Raw genomic sequence first — 27,879 nt, 5'->3', positions numbered from 1 at the left:
TCCCTATTACAGGGTTTCCGGATCTGGTAAGAAATAAATAAAAATACAAAAAATATATAAAAATCAATTTAAAAAAATCCTTAAACCTACTCACGATGTACTATAGGTTTATACGAATGTACTATAGGTTTATAAATGCCTTTCATGGATAGGAACCACATAAAATTACTAAAATCAAGAAGACGAAAAGGCTGCTATCCGTTGAAGAAGAATCAAGAGTATGTTTATCCATTTTTCAACCACTAATTAATAACTTGATTAAAAAGCAATAAGCAACAAATGTTACATTAAAATTGTATGGAATTATTATTGCAAAAATGCTTGCAATATAATACAAGTTTTAAGAGGTTTTTGTTTAAAAATGTAATTACTTATTGATATAAGTATATGCATATTAGTTTATAAGTATATATTTTTGATTAATAATACAGTTATAACGATTAATTTCTTGCTTTTCTTCTTTGAACATATATTAATAAGAGAAAAAGAAGAGATGACTAGTGACCTGTTTATTTTTCTTCTTTTTGCGAAAAAAAAAGTCGCTAACATTCTGAGAGTTAAAAAAAAGGTTTGGAAAGAAATGTTTCAGATTAAAATAACTCATTCGATTTTCAGCTTCTTTGCACAGATTATCAATTATTTTCTCGCAAGGGATCGACAGTCCCTGTGTACGAAATTTATCATATTACGGAAATGACAGAAATTGGGAAAGAATTATCTAAAACTGTGTAGAAGAGTTATACAGAATTCTCACTGAAGCAGCTAAGGCAGAAAATTCGATTATGCCTCCAATGGATGTGTCCTCAGGAGGCTTTGTCTGATTCCTAAGAGAATAATACTGCTCCCATAATATTTGAAATCAGATAACTTACTTTATATTATATTTTCTTCGAACCTCTGCCACACGACTAAAATATATATTCGATTTATAACAGCATATGTCTAGTTATAAATTGTTTCGTGCAATTTCTTCATTTATTACAAATGCAAACTTACTGATAACACATAAATTAACAAGCACTATCAATTTAACGTCAAAAATAACACTTACTACATTAGTGGTGCTTATTTATTAGTTTCATTTAAACAGTGATAAAAAAACTAGCCAGTTCATACAGTGTATAATTACAATAAAACAATCAAATGTTTATACAGGGTGTCCCAAAATTCACACAAGATTTAAATTTAGCGCCATTTGTGCGGTGAAGTGTTGCCGACGAGGAAAAAAAAAAGACAGCGTGACAGCTGACAGTTCAGGGTTATTAAAAATGACCACACACAACGAAGAGAGTTCGTTGAATGGATTATGGAACAACAACAAGTGGATGCTTATTTTTCGAACAAAATCATCTTCAGCGATGAGGCTCATTTTCATCTTGATGACTTCGTTAATCGACAAAGTTGTCGCATTTAGGGTTCAGAAAATCCACGAGCGATTGTTGAGAAACAAATCATCCACAACGCGTCACTATTTGCTGCGGATTTTGGGCTGGAAGCATCATGGGTCCATTTTTCTTCGAAAATGCGGCTCTTAAGGCAATAACAGTTAATTGTGCTCGCTATCGCAACATGATAATCCAGTTTTTTGTGCCTAAATTGCAAAATATGGATGTGGACGACATTTGGTATCAACAAGACGGTGCCACATGCCATGCAGCCCGAGAAACAATTTAATTACTGCATGAGTCATTTCCTGGTCGTGTAATTTCCCGTTTTGGTGATCAGAATTGGCCGCCCAGATCATGTGACTTAACTCCGTTGGACTTTATTCTTTGGGGTTTTTTGAAGTCTAAGGTTTATGCCAACAAGCTCACCCACGACCCACGCCTTGAAGGAGGAAATTGAGCGCTATATCAACGAAATTCAGCCACATTTATGCAAAACGGTCATGGAAAATTTCAACAAAAGAGTGCGTATGTGCCAGCAAAGCCGTGGAGGCCATTTACCCGATATGCTATTCCATGCATAACCCTATACTGTATACTTTATGAATGAATAAGAAATTACATTTTTAATTAAAAACCTGTGTGTTCTATCAAAATTACTTCTTGCGTGAATTTTGGGAGACCCTGTAGAATATCTGCAAGAAGTGAATATATACAGCAGCCTTTTCAAATGTAGTCTATTTTGAAATAGAAGAAAGAGAAGCTGAATTTCATTTATTCTGCCCTTCTTCCGAAGCTGATAGCATTCGGAAGAGGGGCATAATAAAGGGAATATGTTATTTCCTTTTGATTCTCATTATTAACATGATTTCCTGAGAAATTTTCTCACCAAACTCAGAAATATAACTCACACTCACAATTGACACACAATGTTTTTTAGTATTGGGACTCGCTTGTAAAGAGAAGAAAAACGTTTACATGAAAGGGAAATAGCATAAATCACAAGTGGAGCTACTAGAAGCACGATGCAGCGTTGGTAAAAGAGTTGGGTTCGAATCTTGAACAAGTCTTGACATTTATAAAGACTTGTTCAAGAGCATGAATTAGTCGGTTCCATACGAAATGTCAGAGCTTTACCTTCTGCACAGGAACATAAAGATGTGAGAAAATATAATGAAAAGGAGGGGGGGGGGAACTTTAATTGGTGCAGCATCTGCTTCGTCTTGTTGTTGTTTGATTCAAGTATACACTTTAATTCTTAAGTAGCTGGAAGCCTTGAGTTGCTCAAGGCTTACCGACGTTCGATGACTAACTCAGCCTGTACAAATACCACAGTAAAATTTGCTGAACGTAGCCATTGTTTGTATATGCGATAAGTGGCTATCGTTAAATTTTCATGCAATCTTTTGATTGCGTTAACTAGATCATAAGTGTTTTCATGATTAGTTGATATCCGCTGATAATAAGTGGGAAAAAAATTCACTAGTATGCCACGTGAATTGATAATTTTAGCTGAAAGCAAGGATTTAACTCTAATGTAATGTTCTATTTCTCACTATAATATTTAGCTAAAACTTATTTTATCTGAAAATAAAAAAAAAATATTACACTACACGAATGTCACTATACAGTTTTTACTCCTTCAAAAAGCGTTGGTATTTCCCTACTAAACACCAATTTTGTTTAGGAACATCAGAACTAAAGTCAGTTTGTGAGGTAATGGGAAAAAAATGGAAATAAAAGTGAGAATCATTGGTAATCTTTGAAACACAAATGTTTTCAGTTTATAGTTTTGATTTTCCCATATTTAAGAAGGAATTTAATAATTTATATCGTTTATTTTACTGTTCTTTTAAATTTATAATTGCAGGTATTCCTATTCAAGTTATTATTAATGAAATCTCAAAAGGAACAAATTTGTACAAAATAAGAACTGCGGATCGATTCTATAGACGACTATTTTATGTGGATGTTTCAAATCAGCGATTATGTTATATGCCATCGAAAAAGATGGCATGCAAAAGAAGAGATGATTCCAGTAAGTAATATTTATGATGAAAGTTACACAAGTATGCTTGCATTTTTGAACATGTTTAAGTCAATAAATAAATATACATAATGGCCAGTGAATTAGAAACTTATTTAATACCGGGATGAACATCCTTTAGCCCGAATTACAACACTACTAGTGCTGTAATTCGGGCTAATGGAATCTATGCGTTTCGCATAGGTTCCATGAGGTACTGGACTGTATCCACGTCCATAACATACTATGCGTTTCAATAGCTCAGATTGCCGAAGAGTACTTTGCTTCCCGGTCAGTTTTTCTAACATGCCCACATATTCTCAATTGGGTTCAGATCCGGACTTTATGGTGGCCAGAGCAGATAGTGAAGGTCGTTGTCATGCTCGTTGAATCACTGCTGAACAAATCTCGCGCGATAGACAGTAGCATTGTCGCCCGTGAAATACCCGTCACCTGCTATATATAAAGTCAACATTGCAGGATGAACTTGATCGGTAACAATGTTCAGATATTCTTTGGAGGACGCCCAACCTTCCAGCAATATCAGGGGACCTGTTTCGCATCAAGAGAATATACCCTACGCCAAAACACCACATGCAGAAGCTTTAGTTGTGCTTACAACGCAAACTGAGTTCATTGCTTCATGGGGCTCCAGCCAAACTATCTGCCTACACGGTACAGAACAAGGTGTACCATGACTAGTAGGACCACATGACATTTTTTTCCAGTTTTCAAGTGTCCAGTCACGGTGTTCCGCACCACTATAGACGAACTTTCGGGTTCTTTATAGAAATCAGAGGTTTCTGTATTGGCATACTGCAACTACTACCATTACCGATCCACTTCAATTCCCCGCGCATAGTTCGGTGAAATATGTGAGTGCTGTTTGTCCGTACAAACCTTCTCAGAGGACGACGATCTCGTTCCTAACAGACTGTCCTAGGACCACAGTTACGATTCTTAGACAAGCAACGTGGGTTATTTATCCACTGATTAAACAGCAGGGATATCTCACCTTTTGAGAAACCAGTCAACTCCAGCCAGACGCCACCCACAATAAGCCCTTTATCATACTCCGAAAGAGCCTTTGTTTTTCCCATTATGATCAACAATATTGACGATTACTGATCAGTAGCATTTTTATATAGTTGCATGCGAAGTGACGCATGGGACCATATACACTGCATAAGTGACGTTTACGTACATCTGTATAAAGGTTTCTAATTCAATGGCCCGTATGTGCATATTTTCTGTTCGGACCTTCAATGTTACAATTGCCTGCCAAGCAGAAGATTTTTTAAATTTATTATTTTTTTAATAGTGAAGGGTAAAGAAGGCATCATCATTCTTAATATCCTGCGTCAGTTTATGTATTACTAATGAGCAAATCTAAATTAACTCCGTCTCAGAGTTCTACTAGTATGCTTTTTTTTAACCTACAATCAGCTACATTTTTGACGTATGAAAAATTATTATTAATATTATCTAAGGCTCCAAAGAGTCAAGGACTCATCGAGGGAAGATATAAATCATCCATACCAGCTATCATACCTTCCCTTAAATTCATTAACATCAGATGCACTCACTACCTAAGGACAAATTATTCCACTCACTCACTGCTCTATGGGAGAAAAACCTAGCTCTTACCCCTTTCTTGACTGCAAATAAATTTAACTTCCATGGATGCCCCCGTGTTCTCTTCCCACCTTCAATATAACGAAACATTTCATCAGTTGAAATCCTATAACACCCATTCAAATGTTTATAGGCCTCTATAATATCACCTATCTTTCTCCTGTTAAAAAGAGTCTGCAATTCACATACTCCAATCTGTCCTCATAATCTAAATCCCATAATCAGGATATAATCTTTGTGACTCTTCTTTGCACTCTTTCCACAGTTTCTTTATTCCCTTGGAACCCGCGAGATCAAATCTGCGCACAATAATCCGGGTGTGGTCTTATTAAATACTTATAAAGAGGCAAAATGACTTCCTTATCCTTACATGTCAAGGTTCGCTCGCTTCAACATCGCAATTATCCTCTGAGTTGTATTTGCAACTTTTGCTATGTGACCTTTTGAGCTTTAAATTCCTATCCGTCAATATGCCAAGAACTCTTGCCTCTTCAGTTTCTTGCAGCATAACCCAGCTAATAAAATATGCAGCTGGAACTCTAATCACACCAAAGTGAATAACTTTACACTTACTAACATTAAATTTTTAGCCATTTTCGTTTACCCAAATGTCTAACCTATGTTCAAATCATTTTGTAAGTGCTGAATATTAGGAGCACCTCTGATTGTCTTGCTTATCTTTGCATAATCAGCAAACAATTGCACATCTGACGTTAGATCCTTTCTGATGTCATTAATGTATAGATTGAACAATAATGGCCCAAGGACTGAACCCTGATGTACATCCTAGAATACGGTCACCCTAAATCTGGCAGATTCACACTCTCTGCATATCACCTTTTGATATCTGTCTGTCAACCATCCCCTGATCCAAGTCAAGAGTTTATATTCAAATCCGATATTCTCTAGTTTATGCAACAGCCTTTCGTGTGGTATCCTATCAAATGCCTGAAAAATCCAACATTATCTTAGCATATCCATTCCCTTTATCCAACTCGGCCATAACATATTTATAAAATATGAGCAAATTACTAAAACATGACCTTTAGTAAACTCATGCTGTTCCTTGCAGAGTATAGCGTGTTTATCTACCCATTTCTGTATGCGAGTTCTTACCAACTCCTCTAAAATCTTCGCTACCACACCAGAGATACTGATAAGTCGGTAGTTAGACACATCCGTTTTTGCAGCACCCTTGTACAATGGAACTATCATACATTCCTTCCATTCCTGTGGTATCATTCCTGAGCTGAGACTCAAGTTATACAAACATGTAAAAGGCGTAGCCAATTCGGCTGAGCATTCCTTTAGGAAATGGGCTGATATTCAATCTGTCCCTGTAGACAAATTCTTGTCCACATTATGTAACAGCTATTCAACCTCATTTTCATGAGCCTCTAACTCTTCATCAAATGTAGCAGTAACACTGTGCACCATGGCACGAGGGTGGTCTGAAAACTTCTCGGCCTCGACAATAGATGGCAACACTATCAGCAAGATTTTTTTTCTAAGTTGGTACATCTGTCATAAGCAATCTATGTAAAAGAAGGTTTAACGCCAAAAGAAATTCATTCGAAGGTCATAAAAGTTTATGGGCACACTTCTCCTTCGTTTTCGACAATTAAGAAATTAGCTGCCGAGTTTAAACGTGGCCGTGCCAGTCTTGAAGATGATCCACGTGAAGGATGTCCAAAAAGTATAACAACTCCAAAAATCATTGAGCAGTACACCATATGATATTGGATGACCGGCGAATCGAAGCGCTTGAAATTGCTGAGACTATAGGCATTTCAAAAGAACGTGTAGGATATATTTTGCATGAAGAATTTCCAATGAAAAAGCTTTGCGCAAGATGGGTGCCGCGCTTGCTCACAGCAGACCATAAACTCACTCTTATGAAAATCTCTGAACAGTGCTTGGAGCGTTTTAACAAGAATAAAACTGATTTTGTGCGTCGATTTATTACTATAGATGAGACGTAGATTCACCGTTACGCACCAGAATCCAAACAGCAGTCAAAACAGTGGACAGAAGCCAGATGTTCAGCGCCAAAGAAGACAAAGTCATGGCATCGGTGTTTTGGGATGCTAAAGGCATTTTGTTTATTAATTATCTTGAAAAGGGTAAAACAATAACCAGGGAATGTCATTCCAATTGTTGGAACATCCACCCTATTCCCCAGATTTGGCTCCCTCTGACTTCTATCTCTTCCCCAAACTAAAACTCTTTCTCTCTGGTCAGTGTTTTTCTTCGAATCAAGAGGTGATTGCAGCTGTAGAGGGGTATTTTGCTGATCTTACTGAGAACCACTACAAGGATGGGATAATGGGGCTGGAGTATCGCTGGATTAAATGTATTAGTCTTAAGAGAGATTATGTTGAAAACAAAAATAATTTTGAAATTATAAATTCGTTTTTTCATTATTAGGCCGCGAACTTTTCAGACAACTTTCGTACATGCACCTGGTTGATATATCTTAGCAAAGTGAGCACTCATTGACTGAAAAATTTCATTAGATTCCAACACTCGAGTACCATCTGCATTCGATAAAGTTATTCTTCCACATTCGTTTTTTCTTTTATTTGCGGAATAACGATAAAATTCTTTTGGATTGCCTTTAGTTTGCATGGCCAATTTCTTTTCATACTCCGATTTAGCTTTCCTCACAATGCTCGTTACTTTTCTGGCCTGAACTTTATATATTTCATAACTCCTGTCACTTTTATTCTCGCGATATTCTTTCCACATCATCTTCTTCTTGTGGATTTCTTGCTTAATAAGGTTGGACTTCCATTTCACTCCACCTATTTATTCTTCAAACACTAGGGATACATTCAGATACTGCCTCACTTAAGCACTTTTTATAGATTCCCATGCACTGCTGACATTTTTTCCATTCAGTAACTGATACCATGGGACGAAAGATAGTATTCTCCTAAGTTGATCATAATTTCCAGCTTTGTAATTCAGCATGTAACCTGTTTTAATCGAAGCATTAATGCAATTAGATACTTCCCAAGAAAGTACAGCATGATCACTGTTACCAATTGGTGGTAAAATAGCTATATTCTTGATAGAGACCCCTTCTGATGCTATGAGCAAATCCAACACTCTTTGACCTCGAGTTCCTTCTTTCACATGCTGCTTGAGAAAGTTGTCACGCAATAATTCAGTAAATTCCTATTCTTTCTTATCATGAGATTTCTCTTCTACTCAATCAATGTTTGGGCAATTAAAGTGACCCATAATAATCACTTGTTTAGGATTCATAAGGCTAAATTGGCCATGCATTTCTTCGTCCCCTGAAACTGAGCCGCTAGGTCTGTAGCAAAACCCCACCATATATTTTATTCTATTAACCTCCACTTCACACTAGATAGACTCAAACTCACCATTACATGAGACATTGCTACTATCATTGTTTTCTTATGTTTCCACCCTAAGTGAACTTAAATCTCTGATGTCATTAGTAGCACTCCTCCTCCACCTCTCCTATCTCTTCTGTCATTCCTAAAAATAGTATACCCATTATACTCGATCCCACTTACCATGTATGACTCTGATAGCCAGGTTTCACTAATGCCGACAATCTTAGGCCACATCGTTAGTTCTCAATGCGTTTGTGGAACTCAACCGCATTGTTTCTAATGCTCCTGGTATTTGTGTATAAACATAATAAATTACCACCTAGTTTATTCTTATAATTAGATATGCAATCTATTTGATCTTGTTCGAGAATTTTCTCTTTTCCCTACCCAGACATACTTTAAACGTCCGAATCTAAAGCATATTTTTCCACCCCTTCGCCATATACATAACTGTGTTCGAAGACATTCATATCTTTATCATATTTGCATGCCATAGCTGGACTTTCGCACACATTTTTCCCATTCCTTTCTTGATGATCTAGTTTCTCTGACTCTGTGCATTAGGTCTCATACGAAGAAGTTATTTCTCCAGGCTTCTGATGCCAAATGAATTCAGGTGCAGGCCATTCTTCTTATACAAGTCTTTCCTACCATCACATTTAAAAACTCGCATCCATATCTTCTACACAGCCTGCGCTGAAATCATTTGCTGTCTTTTATGAAATCAAGGGATCGTCTTTTATGAAAGATGATCCTTTGAAGAGAGGTGGGATCATCTTTCATGAAAGCTTAACTGGCATTAAAAAAAACTCTATGGAAGAAAGCCTAAAATAATTATACCCAAGTAATTTTACTCTTATTTTACTCAACTGATTTTAAAACAGTCATGCTCTACTGCATTTGGATATGTTCATGTTTTTGCATTTAAATACGAAGCATTTATTACAGCATATATAAATTAATAGCATTTCTGTTTCGTTAAGTAGTGTTACAAAACCGTATTTTAATCCTATGAAAGTTGCTACGATATGTCTGGTTCAAAATGAATTTATATTACTAGCGTTTGAATGTGAAGTTGAAGCAGTACTAACAATGATATTATTAACAATCCTGACTTGCCCAGAATTAAATTTTTTTCTAAATATAAATGCAATTCGAGATATTCCTCATGCTTCAAAAATATGGCAACATATCTCGAATGATTACATATTATCTAAAATTGGGCTTAAAAAGAATTATAAAATCCTGAGTCTGGGTGTCTTGAAGGCTGAACAAGTGCGTTTCTTTCAAGAATGACCATTTAAATGAAGATACATATATAAAACAAAAAAATGTCAGTGAGATAATACAAGATGGGACAAAATAGGAAAAGTTTCTTTCGATTATGAAATTCCGTGAGTTGGCATAATCATGATAAATATAAAAATGGAGGAAAACTCGCGTGAAAAACTTATTTAATGTAAACCTTTCGCCTAAGTGTCATAGGCATCTTCACTACAGGATTCTTCTTCTTTTTCTTCTTCAACTTTTTAATTCTGTCCACTGCTGGACATAGGTCTCTCACATGGTTTTCCAAACCACTCGGTTTTTAGCCTCTCATCCATCTCACTCCTGCAACTTGTTCGAATTCATCCTTCCATCTTCTCGGTCTTCCTCTCCTCGTCTTGCTCCATCCATTAGTCTCCACTGTTATTTTTCGAGTCCATCTTTCGTCATTGCATCTGACAATATGACCCATCTCCACTTAGCCTGTTTAATGTATTTTAAAATATCCATGACACCTGTTTGATATCTTATCCAGGTATTTGTCTTCCTATCTCTTAATGTTATTTTTAGCATATTTCTCTCCATGCGAACTTGTGTTGTTCTCAGCTTTTTTTTGTTTAGGGTTTCTGTTAAAATCCATGTTTCTCCCCGTATGTTAGGACAGGAAGTATGCATGGATCGAAAGCTTTCCCTTTTAGATTCATAGGGCTATTTCTGAATATGTCTCTCATTTTCTCATAGACCATCCGAGGTGAATTCTTCGTTCAATCTCTTTTCTTTGGCACTCCTCAAAGGATAACAGATGGCTCAAATATACATATGAAGTAACTTGTTCTATTTCATGGTTTTCAACTTAGACAGTTCTTTAGTTTATGTATTTATTCATCATTATTTGTTTTCTATTTATTTTTAATCCAATTACTCTGGAGGCTTCATTTAGCTAATTTATTCTTTCTTCCAGATCTTCAAGATTATCTGCTATTAGGACAACATCATCTGCAAATTTCAGATGATGCAGCCTTTCTCCATTTATGTTTATTCCTTTTGTTTCCCAATCAAGGCTTCCGAAGACTTCTTCTAATGCAACTGCAAATAGTGTGGGAGATATGGTGTCGCCATGCCGGATGCCTTTTTGTATTGGAAACTTTTCAATGTTTTTATATAATTTAATTACAGAAGTTGCAGTATTGTAAATACGTTTTAGTGTTTAAATACATGGTTTCTCGGTTCCCTGGGTTTCAATAACGTTTAGTATTGCAGATGTTTTATCTGAATCAAATGCTTTTTCGTAGTCTATATAGGCCAGACATAAGGGTTTATTGTATTCAATTGATTTTTTTAATGAGCTGTTTTTATGTGTGAATATGGTCTAAAGTATTGTAATTCTTCCTAAATCCAGTTTGTTAACAGGCTTCCATTCCCTCAAGTTTAGATTTATTCTATTATTTATAATTTCGTGAAGACTTTATATATCGTAGGGAGTAGGCTTTCTTCCTTATCGCCCTTTTTAAAAAGTATTATTAGGAGTGAATTGTTCCAATTTATTTGCAATTTTTCCCTGTTTTAGGCATTTATTAAAGAGTTTGTTTGGTCAGCTGTGTGATGACAGGGCTTCCTCGAAGTTTTAAGAAGTCAACTATAATTCCTGGTCCTCCTGTGGCCTTTCCATTCTTCATTTCCACTTCACCTAGTAAGATCTCAGGGGCATCGTACTCTTCCTCACTTGAGTTATCCATAGTTGATTCTTGGATGTCTCGGTCTCCTTGTCTTCATAGAATTCAGTATAAAATGCCTGAATTCTTTTGATTATTGCATCTCCTTTTGTTTTTCTAAGTTCACCATTTTTATCTCTTACAGTAGCTATTTCCTTTGTTCCAACTGATAACGTTCTTCTTAGGCCCTTTATAATTACTATTGTTTCTTTAATTTTCCTAGAATTATATGATCTAATTTCATTTTTCCTCCTTTGGCGTATAGTTTTACAAATTTCCAAATATTCTATTTTATTGGTCATAGGCATATTCAGTACAGGATTACGAAACGGCAATTAAACAAAAACATAATTCATAAAAACATAACAGGTAACTAAAAACAGTCATAAATTTCCTAACTTAAAAATAAAAAATTATATATATATATATATAGAAAGTATTTTAACTTGGGTATAATAAATGTTAAAGATACCAAGCTATTTTAAACCTGGTTTTACCCCATTTCCTAAGTAAGCAAACAGACAAACAAGTCAAGTTTGCGCCTGCACGTATTGCGAGTCTAGCTGACCCTCAAAGTAGTGCAAGTCAAGGCAACTCATGGTAAAGGTAGCATAAGCTCTGATCACTATTCTTAATATTTATCCTTAATGCACAGCCCATCTCCTTGAGGAGATGTATGATGCTATGTATTAAAGGCAAGGGGCCTCTACGAACTCCTATCGAGGTCTCATCAGTGGGAGATCTCAGAGGTCTCATCAGGACTCAATAAAGGTCGAAACCCAGACCGGTTTCGACCTTTATTGAGGTCGAAACATTTACAGAGCTTATAAGTATTTTACTAGAACAAGTTTATACCCAAGGTAAAATACTTTCTACATTTATATCTCATCCGGAGATTTTTATTTAATAAGGTTAAAACACCTTATGGTAACTTGTTCTGGTAAAATACTTATAAGCTCTTTATTACTAAAATCTTGGTATTTCTAGCCTGGCTCCCACTGATGAGACCTCGATAGGAGTCGGAACTGGTGGAGGCTGGCTTTGAGAGGCTCTGCTTGGGGATAGGTTTTTGCCTGTCTCTGAGTAGGGCCACCGCTGAGATTATGGCTCTGGCAAGTGGTGGGGTGAGCCTGCCACTGGGTAGAGCCAACGCTGAGGAGTTCTTCTCGGTGACGGGGTGAGCCTGTCACTGAATGAAACAACACTGAGTTGGACGGTCTTTCGGTCACTATGGAGTGGTCTAGCGATCGTCCTAATTTTTAGAGAGGTCTTTATATATAAATTACATATAATCTTTACATATACACCTCAATAAAGGTTGAGACCGGTCGGGGCTATTATGTGTTCGCTCTCTTAAGGTTTTTTGCCTTAAGGGAGCAATTTGAATCTCTGGGGAGTGTGTTTTCCGGCACGGCCCGGTGAGGGGCTTTGTTGGTGAATGCTTTTCTTTGGAATTTGAGCGGTTCTGCTCCGTGGTGGGTGAAAGGCCATCACTGAATGGAGCCAACGCTGAGGTGGACGATCTTTCGCCCACTGTTGAGTGGTCTAGGGATCGTCCGAATTTTTAGAGCCAGCTTTACTTACACATAATCAAAGATTCTCAACAGTATGCTCCCATATGAGGAATATATTGTCCACATATCTAAGCCGAATTCTTGGTTTTAAACTAAAAGAGGAGATTGCCTTTTGTTCAAAATCCTCGAAAATAATGTTGGCTAATATAGGAGAGAGGGGGCTTCCCATAGCTAGTCCTTTGACCTGTTTATAAAGTTTACCCTCGAATTCAAAATAGCCAGAGTTCACACAGTGAGATAGCAGAGAGAACATTTAAAGAATCTTCACAAGTTTCTCAACCACTTAAACAACCTCCATCAGGATATCAAATTGACAATGGAGATTGAAGAAAATAGTTCCCTCTGTTTCCTAGATGTTAAACTCACCAAGACGCCTGAATCAATAAAAGTCTCTATATTTAGAAAGCCAACACACACACACACACACACAGACAGACATTTGCATGCGTCCTCACATCACCATCCAGCGCCAAAGTTGGGTATTATCTCAACTCTTACGAATCGTGCAAGATCTGTACTGTCAGTTGAAGAAGAACTAAAAAAAGAACTACAACATCTGAAATGGACCTTTAAAAGCAATGGCTACTCTTTAAAAAGTATCAAAAAAACAATTATCCTACCGTCAACGTAGCAACGTAGAGACACAGGGCGACTCCAAAGGGTATATCTCCTTGCCATATATCAGCACACTATCCAAAAAACTGAGTAGAATCTTAAATAAATTTAACATACAAACTTGCTTCTCGACTCTTCCAAAAATAAGATCAAGTTTCAGCAACTAAAAACAATCTCACAACCTTCTACAATTCCCAGGTGTATACAAAGTCACATGTGAGTGCGGAAAACCTTACTATCGCCAAACGGGGAAATCTATCCTCCTACGTATCGAGGAACACCAGAGAGACATTGCTTACAAGAGAACCAGAGCTACTGCCCTATCAGACCGTGTCCTGTTTTCAATAAACACGAACAACGAAAGCCGCCAACATGAGGTAAATTGGACAACAACTTCAAACTTACATATTTGCCACGATGAGGTAGAACGCCGCATTGTCGAGTCAAAAGAAATCACCTTGGACCCTCTTCATATGAACAATAATCTCAGCTATAATTTGCCTGACTCTTTCAGCTCTACTATCAGATACTGGAGATCGCGTGATTCCACACACGCACAAGTGTACAACAATAGAACTTTAACACGGACTATAGCTCAAAGCTGAAGTTCATAATAACTGTCCTTTAAAGTCGAATATTATAGCTTTATAATTGTATAGCTTTAGAGTGTCTCAATGTTTTTTTCAGTGTCTTTTAATAGCTTTCTATGTTCTTAACGCCTGATGAAGTCAATCCCGACGAAACGTGTTGCGTTTTCAAATAAATCTCAATTTGTTATAATTCTCGGTTTTTTAGAAAATGAATATATATATATATATATATATATAGTTTTTTTTTTAAATTTTTTCTATTACTGGTTCTTGGTTTAATTCTTTCATAATTTCCTTGTTTCTTTTGTGATCAAATAGGGTATAATTTGCAGTTTTTCTCATAAACTTCATTTCTGCTGTTGTTAATCTTTGTCTTTTTGTTTTATTGTCCAGATTTCGCTTCCATACATTAAGGCCGGTAAGGCTAATGTATTGTGTACTTTTAGTCTGGTTTGTTTTTGAACTAGGTTCGGTTTAAATATAGAGTTAATTACACCTGTTATTTTTAAATATTTTTGCAATTTTTACGTTTTATATATATATATATTTACTCCTTCTCCCAAGTAAGCAAAACAGTTAAGTTTGCGCCTGAACGTAGTTCAAGTCTAAAGGTAGTGCAACACAAGGGCAACTCGTTGTAAAGGTGGAAAATGCTCTGATCACTATTCTTAGTATTTTCCATAATGTAAAACACATCTCACTAAGAGATGTATACTGTTATATACACTGTTATACGTTATGGGTGGGGAGGGGGTCATTACCCAGACCGGTTTCAACCTTTTTTGAGGTCTCCTCAGTGAGTAGCTAGACCCTGAAATACCAAGGTTTTTAGTAATACACAGCCTTATCAACTTTTCCTATACAAGTTCCTACAAGGTGCTTTTACTTTGAATAAGAAACTCTGGAAGAGATAAAGATGTGAAAAGGTTTTTACCTTGGGGATAATATATATAAGAAGGAGTAAAAAAAACAAGTTTCTAAAATTACTTAGTATCCTTAATATATATTATCTCCAAGGTAAAAAATCTTTTCACATCTTTATCTCATCCAGAGTTTCTTATTTAAAGTAAAAGCACCTTGTAGGAACTTATATAGGTAAAGTTGATTAGAGTCTGTATTTGTATTACTAAAAATCTAGGTAACACAAGAGTGTTATCAATTTGACCCACAAACTTCAAGTTGCTGAAAACCTTGGTACTAAAAATGGTTCATCTAATCCATTCATATCTTCAGAATAGATCAATGCAAGTTAAAATCAACGGTTCCCCATCGTTCCAGCGCCATATCTTTGCTGGCGTGCCGCAGGGATCTCTACTGGCTCCATTGCTGTTTTCTGTATACATATCAGCCATCCCTCACAATCCGATGACTTCCATTTTTGCCCTGTATGTGGACGATACGGCAATACTAACCAGATCTCTCAGACCCCACTTCGTTAACGGAAAACTTCAATAAAACCTTCTAAAGCTGGAGGGTTGGTTCTCCAAGTGGAGATTGGAAGTCAACCCCCTGAAAAGCTTAGCCGTTCTTTTCTCAAAAAGGCCAAGGTCTGCTGCAGGAGATGTGTTACTATTCAATACTAAAATTCCCTGGCAGAAAGAAACAAATTACCTGGGTGTGATTCTCGACAAAAAGCTATCTTTCAACCAACATATCAAGTCTGCATGTGCAAAAGCATCTAAAGCCATAGCTCAGATCTATCTGCTAATTAATAGAAATAGCAAGCTCAGCAACAGAACCAAATTGCAACTATACCAGATGATGATTCGTCCTATAATCACCTATGCCTCTCCGCCCTGGAGCCACATCTCTAATACTAACATTATCAAAATACAGCGAGTGCAGAACAAGTGTTTGAGAATGATTCTGAACGCCCCGTGGTATGTTAGAAACAACCAACTCCACAGAGACACAAATATTCCCTATATACTCTCTTTTCTACAGCCCTTAGCTTCCAAATTTTTTCTAAAGACGTCCTCACATCCCAATGATTTGGTTCAACAAGCTGCAGCATACGAGCCAACGGACATATTCAAATATAGAAGACCAAAAGCTATATTAGCATCCTATAACGATGGATAATCTCAATGCCCATTCAGGGCGAGCAAACTGCTCGTAAATTTTACCGTCATTGTTACCACAACAGATAGCGGGTTATATGAAAAGCATTTTGTTCACCCTTAAAGACATAAATGTCAACTGTCAAAACTTTGGTATTTCAGATCTAGCTACTCACTGAGGAGAACCCAATGAGGGTGGAAACCGGTTCGGGGATGATCTGGCTTAGGGAGCCTCCACTTGGAGGTAGGTTTTTGCCTGTCTTTGAGTGGGGCCACCGCTGAGATTATGGCTCTGATTAGCGGTGGGGTGTGCCTGCCATTGAGTAGAGCCAATGGCAGGCTCCTCGGTGATAGAGTGAACCTGTCATTGAGTGGAACAAAGCTGAGTTGGGCGATCTTTCGTGTTCGTCTTATTTTTAGAGCCCGCTTCACCTATACAAAAGGTTGAAACCGGTCTGTGTAGTGACCCCCCCAACGCCAATAATGTATAACAGTATACATCTCTTAGTGAGATGTGTTTCTGGGAAATACTGGGAAATACTTTCCCAGTATTTCCCAGAAACATTCTGGGAAATACTAAGAACAGTGATCAGAGCTTTACCTAACTTTACAATGAGTTGCCCTGGTGTTGCACTATTTTTAGACTTGAACTACGTTCAGGCGCAAACCTAACGGTTTTGCTTACTTGGGAGGAGTAAAAAAACAAAGTTTATGAAATTACTTGGTATCCTTAATATATATATTTATATATATTATATTATATATATATATATATATATAATATAATATATATATATATATATATATATATATATATATATATATATATATATATATATATATATATATATATATATATATATATATATATATATTATATATATTATTATATATATTATTATATATATATATATTAATATATAATAAATACATATTAATATAATATATATTATATTATATATATATATATTAATATAATATAATATAATATAATATAATATAATATATATATATATATTAAGGATACCAAGTAATTTTATAAACTTTGTTTTTTTAACTCATAATCCCAAGTACGCAAACAATTAAGTTTGTGCCTAAAACAAAGTTCGAGTCTAAAGATGAAACAACACCAGGGCAACTCATTGTTTCAGGCGCAAACTTAATTGTTTGCATACTTCGGATTAGGAGTTAAAATATAACCAAGTTTATAAAACAACTTGGTATCCTAATAAACAATACCTCCAAGTTAAAAAATGTATTACATCTATATCTGCTCCAGAGATTTTTATTAGAAATAAAATAACCTCGTTGTAATATTCAAATATATACTGTATATATATACCATATATATACCAAGGTTGACAATTGACAATTATTCTTTAAGGGTGAAGCAAAATGCTTTTCATATTCCCCGGCTATCTATCGTGGTTACAGTGAGGGTAAAATTTACGAGCAGTTTGCTCGCCCTGAATGGGCATGGAGATTATGTATCACTATAGGAGGCAAATATAGTTTTTGGTCTTCTATATTTTAATATGTCCGTTGGCTCGTATGCTGCAGCTTGTTGAACAAAATCGTTGGGATGTGTGGACGTCTTTAGAAAAAATTTGGAAGCTAAGGATTGTAGATAAGAGAGAATATAGGGAATATTTGTTTCTCTGTGGAGTTGGCTGTTTCTAACATACCACGGGGCGTTCAAAATCATTCTCAAGCACTTGTTCTGCACTCGCTGTATCTTAATAATGTTAGTATTAGAGGTGTGGCTCCAGGCTGGAGAGGCATAGGTGATTATAGGACGAATCGTCATCTGGTATAGCAGCAACTTGATTCTGTTGCTGGGTTTGCTATTTCTATTAATTAGCGGGTAGATCTGAGCTATGGCTTTAGATTCTTTTGCACATGCAGACTTGATATGTTGGTTGAAAGATAGCGTTTTGTCGAGAATCACACCCAGGTAATTTGTTTCTTTCTGCCAGGGAATTTTAGTATTGAATAGTAACACATCTCCTGCAGGAGACATTGGCCTTTTTGAGAAAAGAACCGCTGAGCTTTTCAGGGGGTTGACTTCCAATCTCCACTTGGAGAACCAACCCTCCAGCTTTAGAAGATTTTCTTGAAGATTTCTGGTAACGAAGTGGGGTCTGAGAGATCTGGTTAGTATTGCCGTATCGTCCGCATACAGTGCTAAAATGGAAGTCATCGGATTGTGTGGGATGTCTGACATGTATACAGAAAACAGCAATGGAGCCAATGGAGATCCCTGCGGCACTCCAGCAAAGATATGGCGCTGGGACGATGTAGAACCGTTAATTTTAACTTGCATTGATCTATTCTGAAGATATGAACGGATTAGATGAACCATTTTTAGTGAGATACCGGCTGAGATAAGTTTGTGCAGGAGTCCAAAATGCCAGATTTTGTCAAATGCTTTAGATAGGTCTAGGAATACAGCTCCTGTGCACTGGCTCCAGTTGTAGCTGGTGGTGATATATTCCACAATTCTGTGGATTTTCTGGGTAGTACTATGGTGTTGTCGAAAACCAAACTGTTATTTAGGGAGGATGTTTAGGTCATTTACTGAGGTTTGGAGTCGTGAGAGGATGACCTTCTCTGCAACCCTACCTACCCAGATTGGAGATGAGACTGATTGGACGATAATTCTGCGGTAAGTGTGGGTCTTTGCCTGGCTTATGTATAGGAATCACATCAGCCATTTTCCAGTAAGGAATCAAGGTTATAGTAATATAGTAATACTATACCAAGGTTATAAGTCCTTATAAGGACTGGCTTAAAGGGGCGAAGCAAGAATGCTTTTCATCTTCCCCGTTATCTGTAGAGGACAGTGTAGGGATAAGGTGCTATTGAGCTATTAAGACTCTGATCATGGCAGGAGGGTAACAGCAATAGCCTAGCCTCAGTTAGAACTTCATTGGCTACAGCATTGCCATCCATTACCCTCCAAGGGTATTGGATTGAATGAATCACTATACCAAGGTTATAGTAATACGAAGCTTTATCAACTTTAGCTATAGAAGTTGCAACAAGGTGTTTTAAATTTTAATAAAACTCTCTGGAGCAGATAGAGATATAATAAAGTTTGCGCCTGAAACAAAGTTCAAGTCTAAAGCACAACACCAGGGTAACTCATTGTTTCAGACGCAAACTTAATTGTTTGCATACTTGAGATTAGGAGTTAAAATAACCAAGTTTATAAAATAATTTGGTATCCTAATAAACAATATCTCTAAGTTAAAAAATTTATTACACCTATATCTCCTCCAGAGATTTTTATTAAAAATCGAAACACCTTGTTGCAACTTCTATAGGTAAAGTTGATAATGCATGTAGGAATACTCTTGGAGGGTAGGTTGAATCAATCGACCGTGAGATGCGGTGATTGATTCATTCAATCCAAAATCCAATACCCTTGGAGGGTAATGGATAGCAATGCTATAGCTAATGAAGCTCTAACTGAGGTTCGGCTATATTGCTGTTACGCTCCTGCCATGATCAGAGCTTTAATCATAGCTCAATAACCTTATCCCTACACTGTCCGCTACAGATAACGGGGAATATGAAAAGCATTTTTGCTTTGCCCCTTTAAGCCAGTCCTTATAAGGAGGACTATAAGGACTTGGAGGGTAATGAATGGCAATGCTGTAGCTAATGAAGTTCTAACTGAGGCTCGGCTATTGCTGTTACTCTCCTGCCATGATCAGAGCTTTAATAGCTCAATAACACCTTATCCCTATACTGTCCTCTACAGATAACGGAGAATATGAAAAGCATTCTTGCTTCGCCCCTTTAAGCCAGTCCTTATAAGGACTATATATAGCTCAATAACACCTTATCCCTATACTGTCCTCTACAGATAACGGGGAATATGAAAAGCATTCTTGCTTCGCCCCTTTAAGCCAGTCCTTATAAGGACTATATATATGTATATGTATATTCAACTGGAAGACTTAAAATCTATATGTATATATGTATATTCAACTGGAAGACTTAAAATCTACGCCGGCTACAACTCCCTTGCTAAGACCATGCTATTTTCTGACTTGGATGCTGTACTAGGCACAGATGAATCCATCATTGTCTCTGGGGACTTACTCCAAACATCCCTCCTGGAACAGCAGAACCACAAATAAAAATGGCCGTATCCTCTTCAGCTACACAGGATTAAACAACGCTGTCGTAACAGAACCCACTGAACCAACCCACTACAGCCGACATCCTAGACGTCGCCATTCTACACAACATCAAATACCAGTACAGCATTCAAGCACTGAACGAATTATCATCAGACCACAACCCATTCCTACTTCACTTAGGGAATAAAGATCAGTCACCTCCCCCCCAAACCTCCATCATCTGGGAGAAACTCAAGAAAGTGCTACCAGAACACATTGGTCCAGTTCCCCATATAAAAGCCAAGGAAGAAATAGACACGGCAATAAAGAACCTCACCAATCAAATCAATAAAGCCATAACAGCAGCCACAGTATCCACGATTACCCACAAACAAAATCGTCTCCCGGAAGAAATCATGGACTTAATAAGGGAAAAAAACAGACAAAGAAAAAAATATCGCAACACTCGTGCTCCCCAGGACAAATCAGCCCTCAACAGATTAAACAAATCTGCCCGAGAAGCTCTCCAGAACCACAGGAATATATAACCTTGGTATTGGTATCTAGGGTCTAGCTACTCACTGAGAAGACCTCAAATAAGGTTGAGACCTCAAAAAAGGTTGAAACCGGTCTGGATTGTGACTTCACTCATAATGCATTGCAGTTTACATCTTCTAGTGAGATAGTGAGATGTGTGCTTAACATTATGGTAAAATAAGATACTAAGAATATAGTGATCAGAGCTTTACCCACCTTTACAATGAGTTGCCCTGGTGTTGTATCATCTTTAGACTTGAACTTTGTTTCTGGCGCAAACTTAATTGTTTGCATACTTGGAATTAGGAGTTAAAATAACCAAGTTTATAAAATAACTTGGTTATCCTAATATACAATTTCCCCAAGTTAAAAAATTTATTACATGTGTGTGTATGTGTGTATATATACAGGGTGTTCGGGATAAATTTGACATATTTATAATTAATTATATTTTTTCCGTAAGTTACATGTATTAACACACACTTCTCTTCATTTAAAAGTTTGGACCCTTCTTCATTCATATACAAGATGTCAGAAAGGATGGATAGCTGGAACCCGCCTGAATCATGGAAGAGAATAACTTGTATCATGATGATTCGTGCCCGCCATCAAAATAAGGATATTACGACTGCTGCCCAATGCTCCCTGAATACAGTAAAAACAATCAGGCATGAACTAGAGACTTGCAATGGTGACTACGAGGATGTAGCAAGAAGAAAGATCCCTAGCAGACGATCTGATTGCGTTCGTACAGCAGAATTCCTGCAGGAACAGGTGTTGAAGAACCCTGGCATTGGAATTCGGGCTTTGTTCGTGGAGTTGCTAACTGTAGTCAAGCCCTGGATAACAAGGGTAGCCAATGGTAGGCCGTATGTATGGCAGCAGGATTCGGCCCCTTGCCACACCTCTGGGAAAAGTCATAAATGGTTGTCTAAAAATTTCTACGACTTCACCAGTCCAAATGTTTGGCCTCCAAACTCCCCAGACCTTAACCCCATGGATTATGTTGTATGGGGCGCAGTTGAAAAAGACACCAATCGCACTTCCAGTAATACAAAAGCCCAGTTAATGGATAAAATTAAAACAGTTTTTGCGGCCCTTCCCAGGGAGACTGTAGCATCAGCTTGTTCGAGATTCCGAAGTAGAATTGAAGCTGTGATCGATGCTAATGGTGGTTATTTTGAGTAAATCTTGTTGATAGTATTGTAATTAACTCTGCCTGTAATGTTTTTTTGTCAATTCATTAAATTTAATAGATACAAAGAAGATTTTCTTTTTCCTTACGAAACTGTCAAATTTATCCCGAACACCCTGTATATATATATATATATATATATATATATATATACAGTATATATATATGATTATATGCTTCAACTCGGTTGTTGTGATACATTTTTAAAAATTGATTTAATGACTTAAAAACCGAGATTACTTATAAAGATTTAATAAGATTAATACAACTAGTTTCGGCTTACAATAGCCTTCATCAGGTATTCTTAAAGGAAGAGAATAGTAATAAACATTGAAGTATCTAAAAACTTGAAAATACAGGTAAAAAATCGCCACACATAAATGATACATAAAAAACGTTGTATTTTTTCAAGTTGTTCTAACAGGCGTGCCATTGTTTATTGCAAGTATGCGTGCAGACTCACGTGAACGCCAATATTGAATAACTGCATCATGGATATCTGGGATGTTATACCTCAAATTGTTGTTTAAGTGGACACGATTCAGAAGGATTTCCCTTGAGTCCATAATTTTTCTCTCAAACTCATCATCAGAGCGAATAATATTTTCTGATCTATACCAGCAAACGGAGTGGCTTTGTTGATCATCATTTGGATTATTTGAAAAAACAACATGACTGGATAACGCAGTTGCATGTCATCTTTTGTAAGAGATGTCTCTTTTATGCTCTTCTATACGTTGTTCAACAGATTTGTTAGTTTGTCCAAAATAAGCGAAATTGCAATCGCACCATACATGTGTGTATATATATATATATACATATATATATATACATATACACACATACACATATATATATATATATATATATATATATACATATATACATATATATATATATGTATATATATATATACATATTCGCTACTTCCTACCGCAGACGCGAGTTTACTTCGGATCGAAGCAATTCTTGCAATCAACGACGCAAAACCTCCTTCTGATAATATATCCCCTAGTGAGAGACTTGCAATTAAAAATCTATGGATTAACAAGGACATTGTCATCTTAAAGGCTGATAAGGGGAATGCAACTGTAGTTCTAGATAAAATAGACTACCGAGAAAAAATCTTAGCACTGTTAAATTCAGATAGTTATTTGGAAATTGAGAGAGACCCAACAAGAGAAATACACAATAGAACAAATAATCTCCTACAAAAGACCACAGAAATTCCACGGAATACACGGCTCTCCATCCGCTCTTTACACCCCCTCATTCCAAGGTTATATGGACTCCCGAAGGTACACAAAGAAAACTATCCACTGAGGCCTATAGTAGACAGCATTGACTCACCCACATACAGGTTATCCAAATATTTGGCGTCATCGTTAAAAGCTTATGCGGGAAAATCTTCTTCTTATATTAAAAACTCAACAGATTTTGTCTCTAAAATAAAGGACCTAAAACTAAAATCTTCTGATATCATGGTGATCTTTGACGTGGTAGCACTCTTTACCAACGTTCCGACACAGGACGTTCTCCATATTTTTAAAAACAAGATTTCAAATAAAATGTTCTCTCTGTTATCTCACTGTGTAAACTCTGGCTATTTTGAATTCGAAGGTAAACTATACAAACAGGTCAAAGGATTAGCAATGGGAAGCCCTCTCTCTCCTGTGTTAGCCAACATTTTTTTCGAGGACTTTGAAGAAAAGGCGATCTCCTCTTTTACTTTAAAACCAAAAATTTGACTTAGATATGTGGACGATATATTCCTCATATGGGAGCATGGCACTGAGAATCTTCACAAGTTTCTCGACCACTTAAACAACCGCCATCAAGATATAAAATTGACTATGGAGATTGAAGAAAATAGTTCCATCTGCTTCCTAGATGTTAAACTCACCAAGACGCCAGAATCAATTAAAGTCTCTATTTTTAGAAAGCCAACACACACAGACAGATATTTGCATGCGTCCTCCCATCACCATCCAGCGCAAAAGTTGGGTATTATATCAACTCTAGCGAATCGTGCAAGATCTGTACTGTCAGATGAAGAAGAACTGAAAAATGAACTACAACATCTTAAATGGACCTTTAAAAACAATGGCTACTCTCTAAAAAGTATTAACAACCAATTATCCCGTCAACGTAACAACGTAGAGACACAGGACGACTCCAAAGGTCATATCGTCTTGCCATATATCAGCACACTATCCAAAAAAGTTGAGCAGAATTCTAAAGAAGTTTAACATAAAAACGTGCTTCTCGACTCTGCCAAAAATAATATCACGCTTCAACAACTATAAACAACCTCACAACCTTCTACAATTCCCGGGTGTATACAAGGTCACTTGTGAATGCGGAAAGCCTTACTATGGGCAGACAGAGAAATCTATCTTACTACGTCTCTAAGAGCATCAGAGAGACATTGCTTATAAGAGAACCAGAGCAACTGCTCTGTCGGGACATGTCCTGCTTTCAATAAACACGAACAACGAAGGCCACCAACATGAAATAAATTGGACATTGACTTCAAACCTACACATCAGCCATGATGAAATAGAGCGCCACATTGTCGAGTCAAGGGAAATCACCTTAGACCCCTTTCATTTGAATAATAATCTTAGCTATAATTTGGCAGACTCTTTCAACTCTATTATTAGATACTGGAGATCGCGTGATTCCACACACGCACAGGTGTACAACAATAGAACTTTAACTCGGACTGTAGTTCAAGCTTATAATAACTGTAATTTACAGTCGAATATTATGGCTTTATAATTGTATAGCTTTAAAGTGTGTCAATGTTAATTTAAGTGTCTTTTATTATCTTTCTATGTTTTTATCGCCTGAAGAAGTCATTCTTGACGAAACATGTTGCGTTTTTTCAAATAAATCTCATTGTGTTATAATTCTCGGGTTTAAGTCAGTTAATTTTAAAAAATGAACATATCCCAACCCCGAGTTAATAGTACGTTTCATATATATATATATATATATATATATATATATATATATATTTATATATACATATATATATATATATATATATATATATATATATATATATATATATATATTATATATATATATATATATATATGTATATATATATATATATATATATATATGTATATATAAATATATATATATATATATATATATATATATATATATATAGATAGATAGATAGATATACATATATATAGATATATACATATATATACATATACAGTATATATATATATAGATATATACATATATACATATATATATATATATACATATATACATATATATATATATATATATATATATATATTTATGTATGTATATATATATATATATATATATATATATATATATATATATATATATTGTGATGCAAGTCTAGCTGATCCTACAAGTAGTGTAATCAACTCGTGGTAAAGGTGACATAAGCTCTGATCACTAATCTTAATATTTACCCTTAATGCTAAAACACATCTACAAGAAGGGGATGTATGATGTTTTGTATTAAAGGCAAGGGGCCACTACCCAAACCGGTTTCGACCTTTATTGAGGTCTCGTCAGAGGGAGCTAGGCTAGAAATATCAAGATTTAGTAATACAGAGCTTATAAGTATTTTACCAGAACAAGTTGCCATAAGGTGTTTTAACCTTATTAAAAAAAATCTTGGTCCTTATTAAAACTTTATTTAAAAAAATTGGGTTTGCACTACCTGTAGGATCAGCTATACTTGCATCACTTGCAGGAGTAAACTTGACTTGTTTGTCTGTTTGCTTACTTGGGAAATGGAGTAAAACCAGGTTTAAAATTGCTTGGTACTCGGTTGAGGTACCTGTTTTTTAGGATTAAATGACTGGGAAACCGAGATAAGAAATAAAACAAATTTCAATGACACGACTAGTTTCGTCTTCAACAGACTTCTTCAGGTGGAAATAATTAAACGAAACAACCAATAAGATCCGTAAAGGAAATAACTCTAAACAGTACAAAAAAAGGTTAGCGTATGCATTTGAACGTTAATACGTTAACATTTGTGTATTTAAAAACATTCTCTCTCTGACTTTATTCTTGGGCGTACCCTAATTCTCTTTAGGGTCCTTTGTAAATCTGGAAGCTTTTAACATTTCCAAATTATCCTAAAGAGATTTGGTTTGAATAACAACAGGTTAGTGTTTTTTTAAAACGATGCAGATTCCATGCCCTTTTCCCAAGTTTTATCTCTTTTAAAGAAACCATCAAAATGGAACGTGCTAGTAGGATTTACCATAGAGCGAAGTTGGATCTTCTCACCGAGAGAATCTTTGACACCAAATGTACTTTAGCTTTCTTATTTGTTAAGGAAACTGCGTTATCTAAAAACATTGAACATTCTCTAGATATTGACACATGGAACCATCTTAAAGCGATGAACGAATCTCAAGCTTCCAGAGTTCAAAATGAGAACAAACTAAAACTAATTAGAAAATTTGAATCTCTTAAACAGAAACAAGAAAACTCTTAATCTTCTGAATCCCACCTCCACCAGGATAAAGTTGTCATCAACAAATCTAATCATAACCCCTTTCTACTGCTGAGAAAAATGTTCTCACGAAAGGTCTCAATTTTGTTTTATCTCCGAGATCAATCCCAAAAGAATTATTACTTACGAGAATTGAAAAAGCTGCTTCCTTCCTCCCATCCAAGAAGCAAACCTACTCCGTATGGAATTCATTTTCATTATTAACAACACCGAGCCTCCTACTGACAACATATGTTCATTAGAACGCCAGGCTATTAAAAAACTACAAGATAACAAATAAAGGAAATGCTACGGTTTATTAAAAACTGCGTGGATTTTGTCTCTGGCCTTGAAGATATCACCATTATGGAACAGGAAATCATGGCCAGTTTTGACGTAGTCTCTTTATTCAGAAATGTTCCTACAGAAGAAGTTCTATTGTTTAAAAAATAAATTATCTAAGAAGATCATGGCCCTATTAACTCACTATGTTCCAGGATATTTCATGTAGAAGTGCTATCTACAAATAAAATTCTCGTCTAACTGTGGGAAACCCCTTTGTCATCAGTACTTGCTAACATCTACTTCGAACTCGAAGATTTTGAAGAGAAAGCTGTCTCCTCCTTCTCTTTAAAACCTAGAATTTGGAAAAGATACATAAACGACGTGTCCCATGTCTTCTATGTATTAATATTTTCCGTTGTCACAATGAATTTGAGAGAAGAATAGCAGAATCTGAAGAAATCATTCTCAATCCTATACATCTCAATAGCAACCTAAGTTATAATCTGTCTGACTGTCACTTGCGCTGCTATACAATATTGGCGTATACGAGATTGTGAGTGCACGCGTACTCCCAAGAATGAAGGGAAAGAGAGAATGTTTTTAAATACACAAATGTTAGCGCATTAACGTTGAAATGAACACGCTAACCTTTTTGGTAATGTTTAGAGTTATTTCCTTTACGGTACTTATTGGTTGTTTCTTTTATTTATTTATTTATTTTGCACCTAAAGAAGTCTGTTAAGACGAAACTAGTCGTGCCGATAAAATTTGTTTTATTTCTTATCTCGGTTTTCCAGTCATTTAATCCTAAACACACACATACATATGAGAGAAAATATTAGCATATTTTTTACAAAGTACTATCTCTCATAAAGTTGGCAGACGTAGATCATCGAATCTGTTTAAGTTACGACAACAGAGTAAAGTTACACACAATAAAGACGTCGTATGAGGGAATGAGTTGTATGAAGAACTTTTGTTTGTTCTGACAAAC

At 36.1% G+C, this 27,879-nt stretch overlaps 1 protein-coding gene across 1 annotated transcript in view; it reads left to right on the top strand.

Annotated features, from left to right (window-relative positions):
• The window catches only part of LOC150092589 (1-phosphatidylinositol 4,5-bisphosphate phosphodiesterase delta-4-like), a 324,472-nt gene that overhangs the window by 32,311 nt on the left and 264,282 nt on the right, over positions 1-27,879 (top strand). The window contains exon 2 of the mRNA XM_090414401.1: positions 3,256-3,423. Within this exon, the coding sequence (XP_090270527.1) occupies positions 3,256-3,423 (168 nt within the window). The remainder of the gene's footprint in view (positions 1-3,255; positions 3,424-27,879) is intronic.

The sequence above is a fragment of the Typopeltis vanoorti genome, chromosome 25 (genome assembly GCF_054136105.1).
Source record: "Typopeltis vanoorti isolate ZY-2024b chromosome 25, IOZ_Tvanoo_1.0, whole genome shotgun sequence".
In the NCBI taxonomy this organism is placed as follows: Eukaryota; Metazoa; Arthropoda; class Arachnida; order Uropygi; family Thelyphonidae; genus Typopeltis; species Typopeltis vanoorti.
The sequence above is the reverse complement of the archived record's forward strand: the minus strand, read 5'-3'. Positions and strand labels throughout refer to the sequence as shown.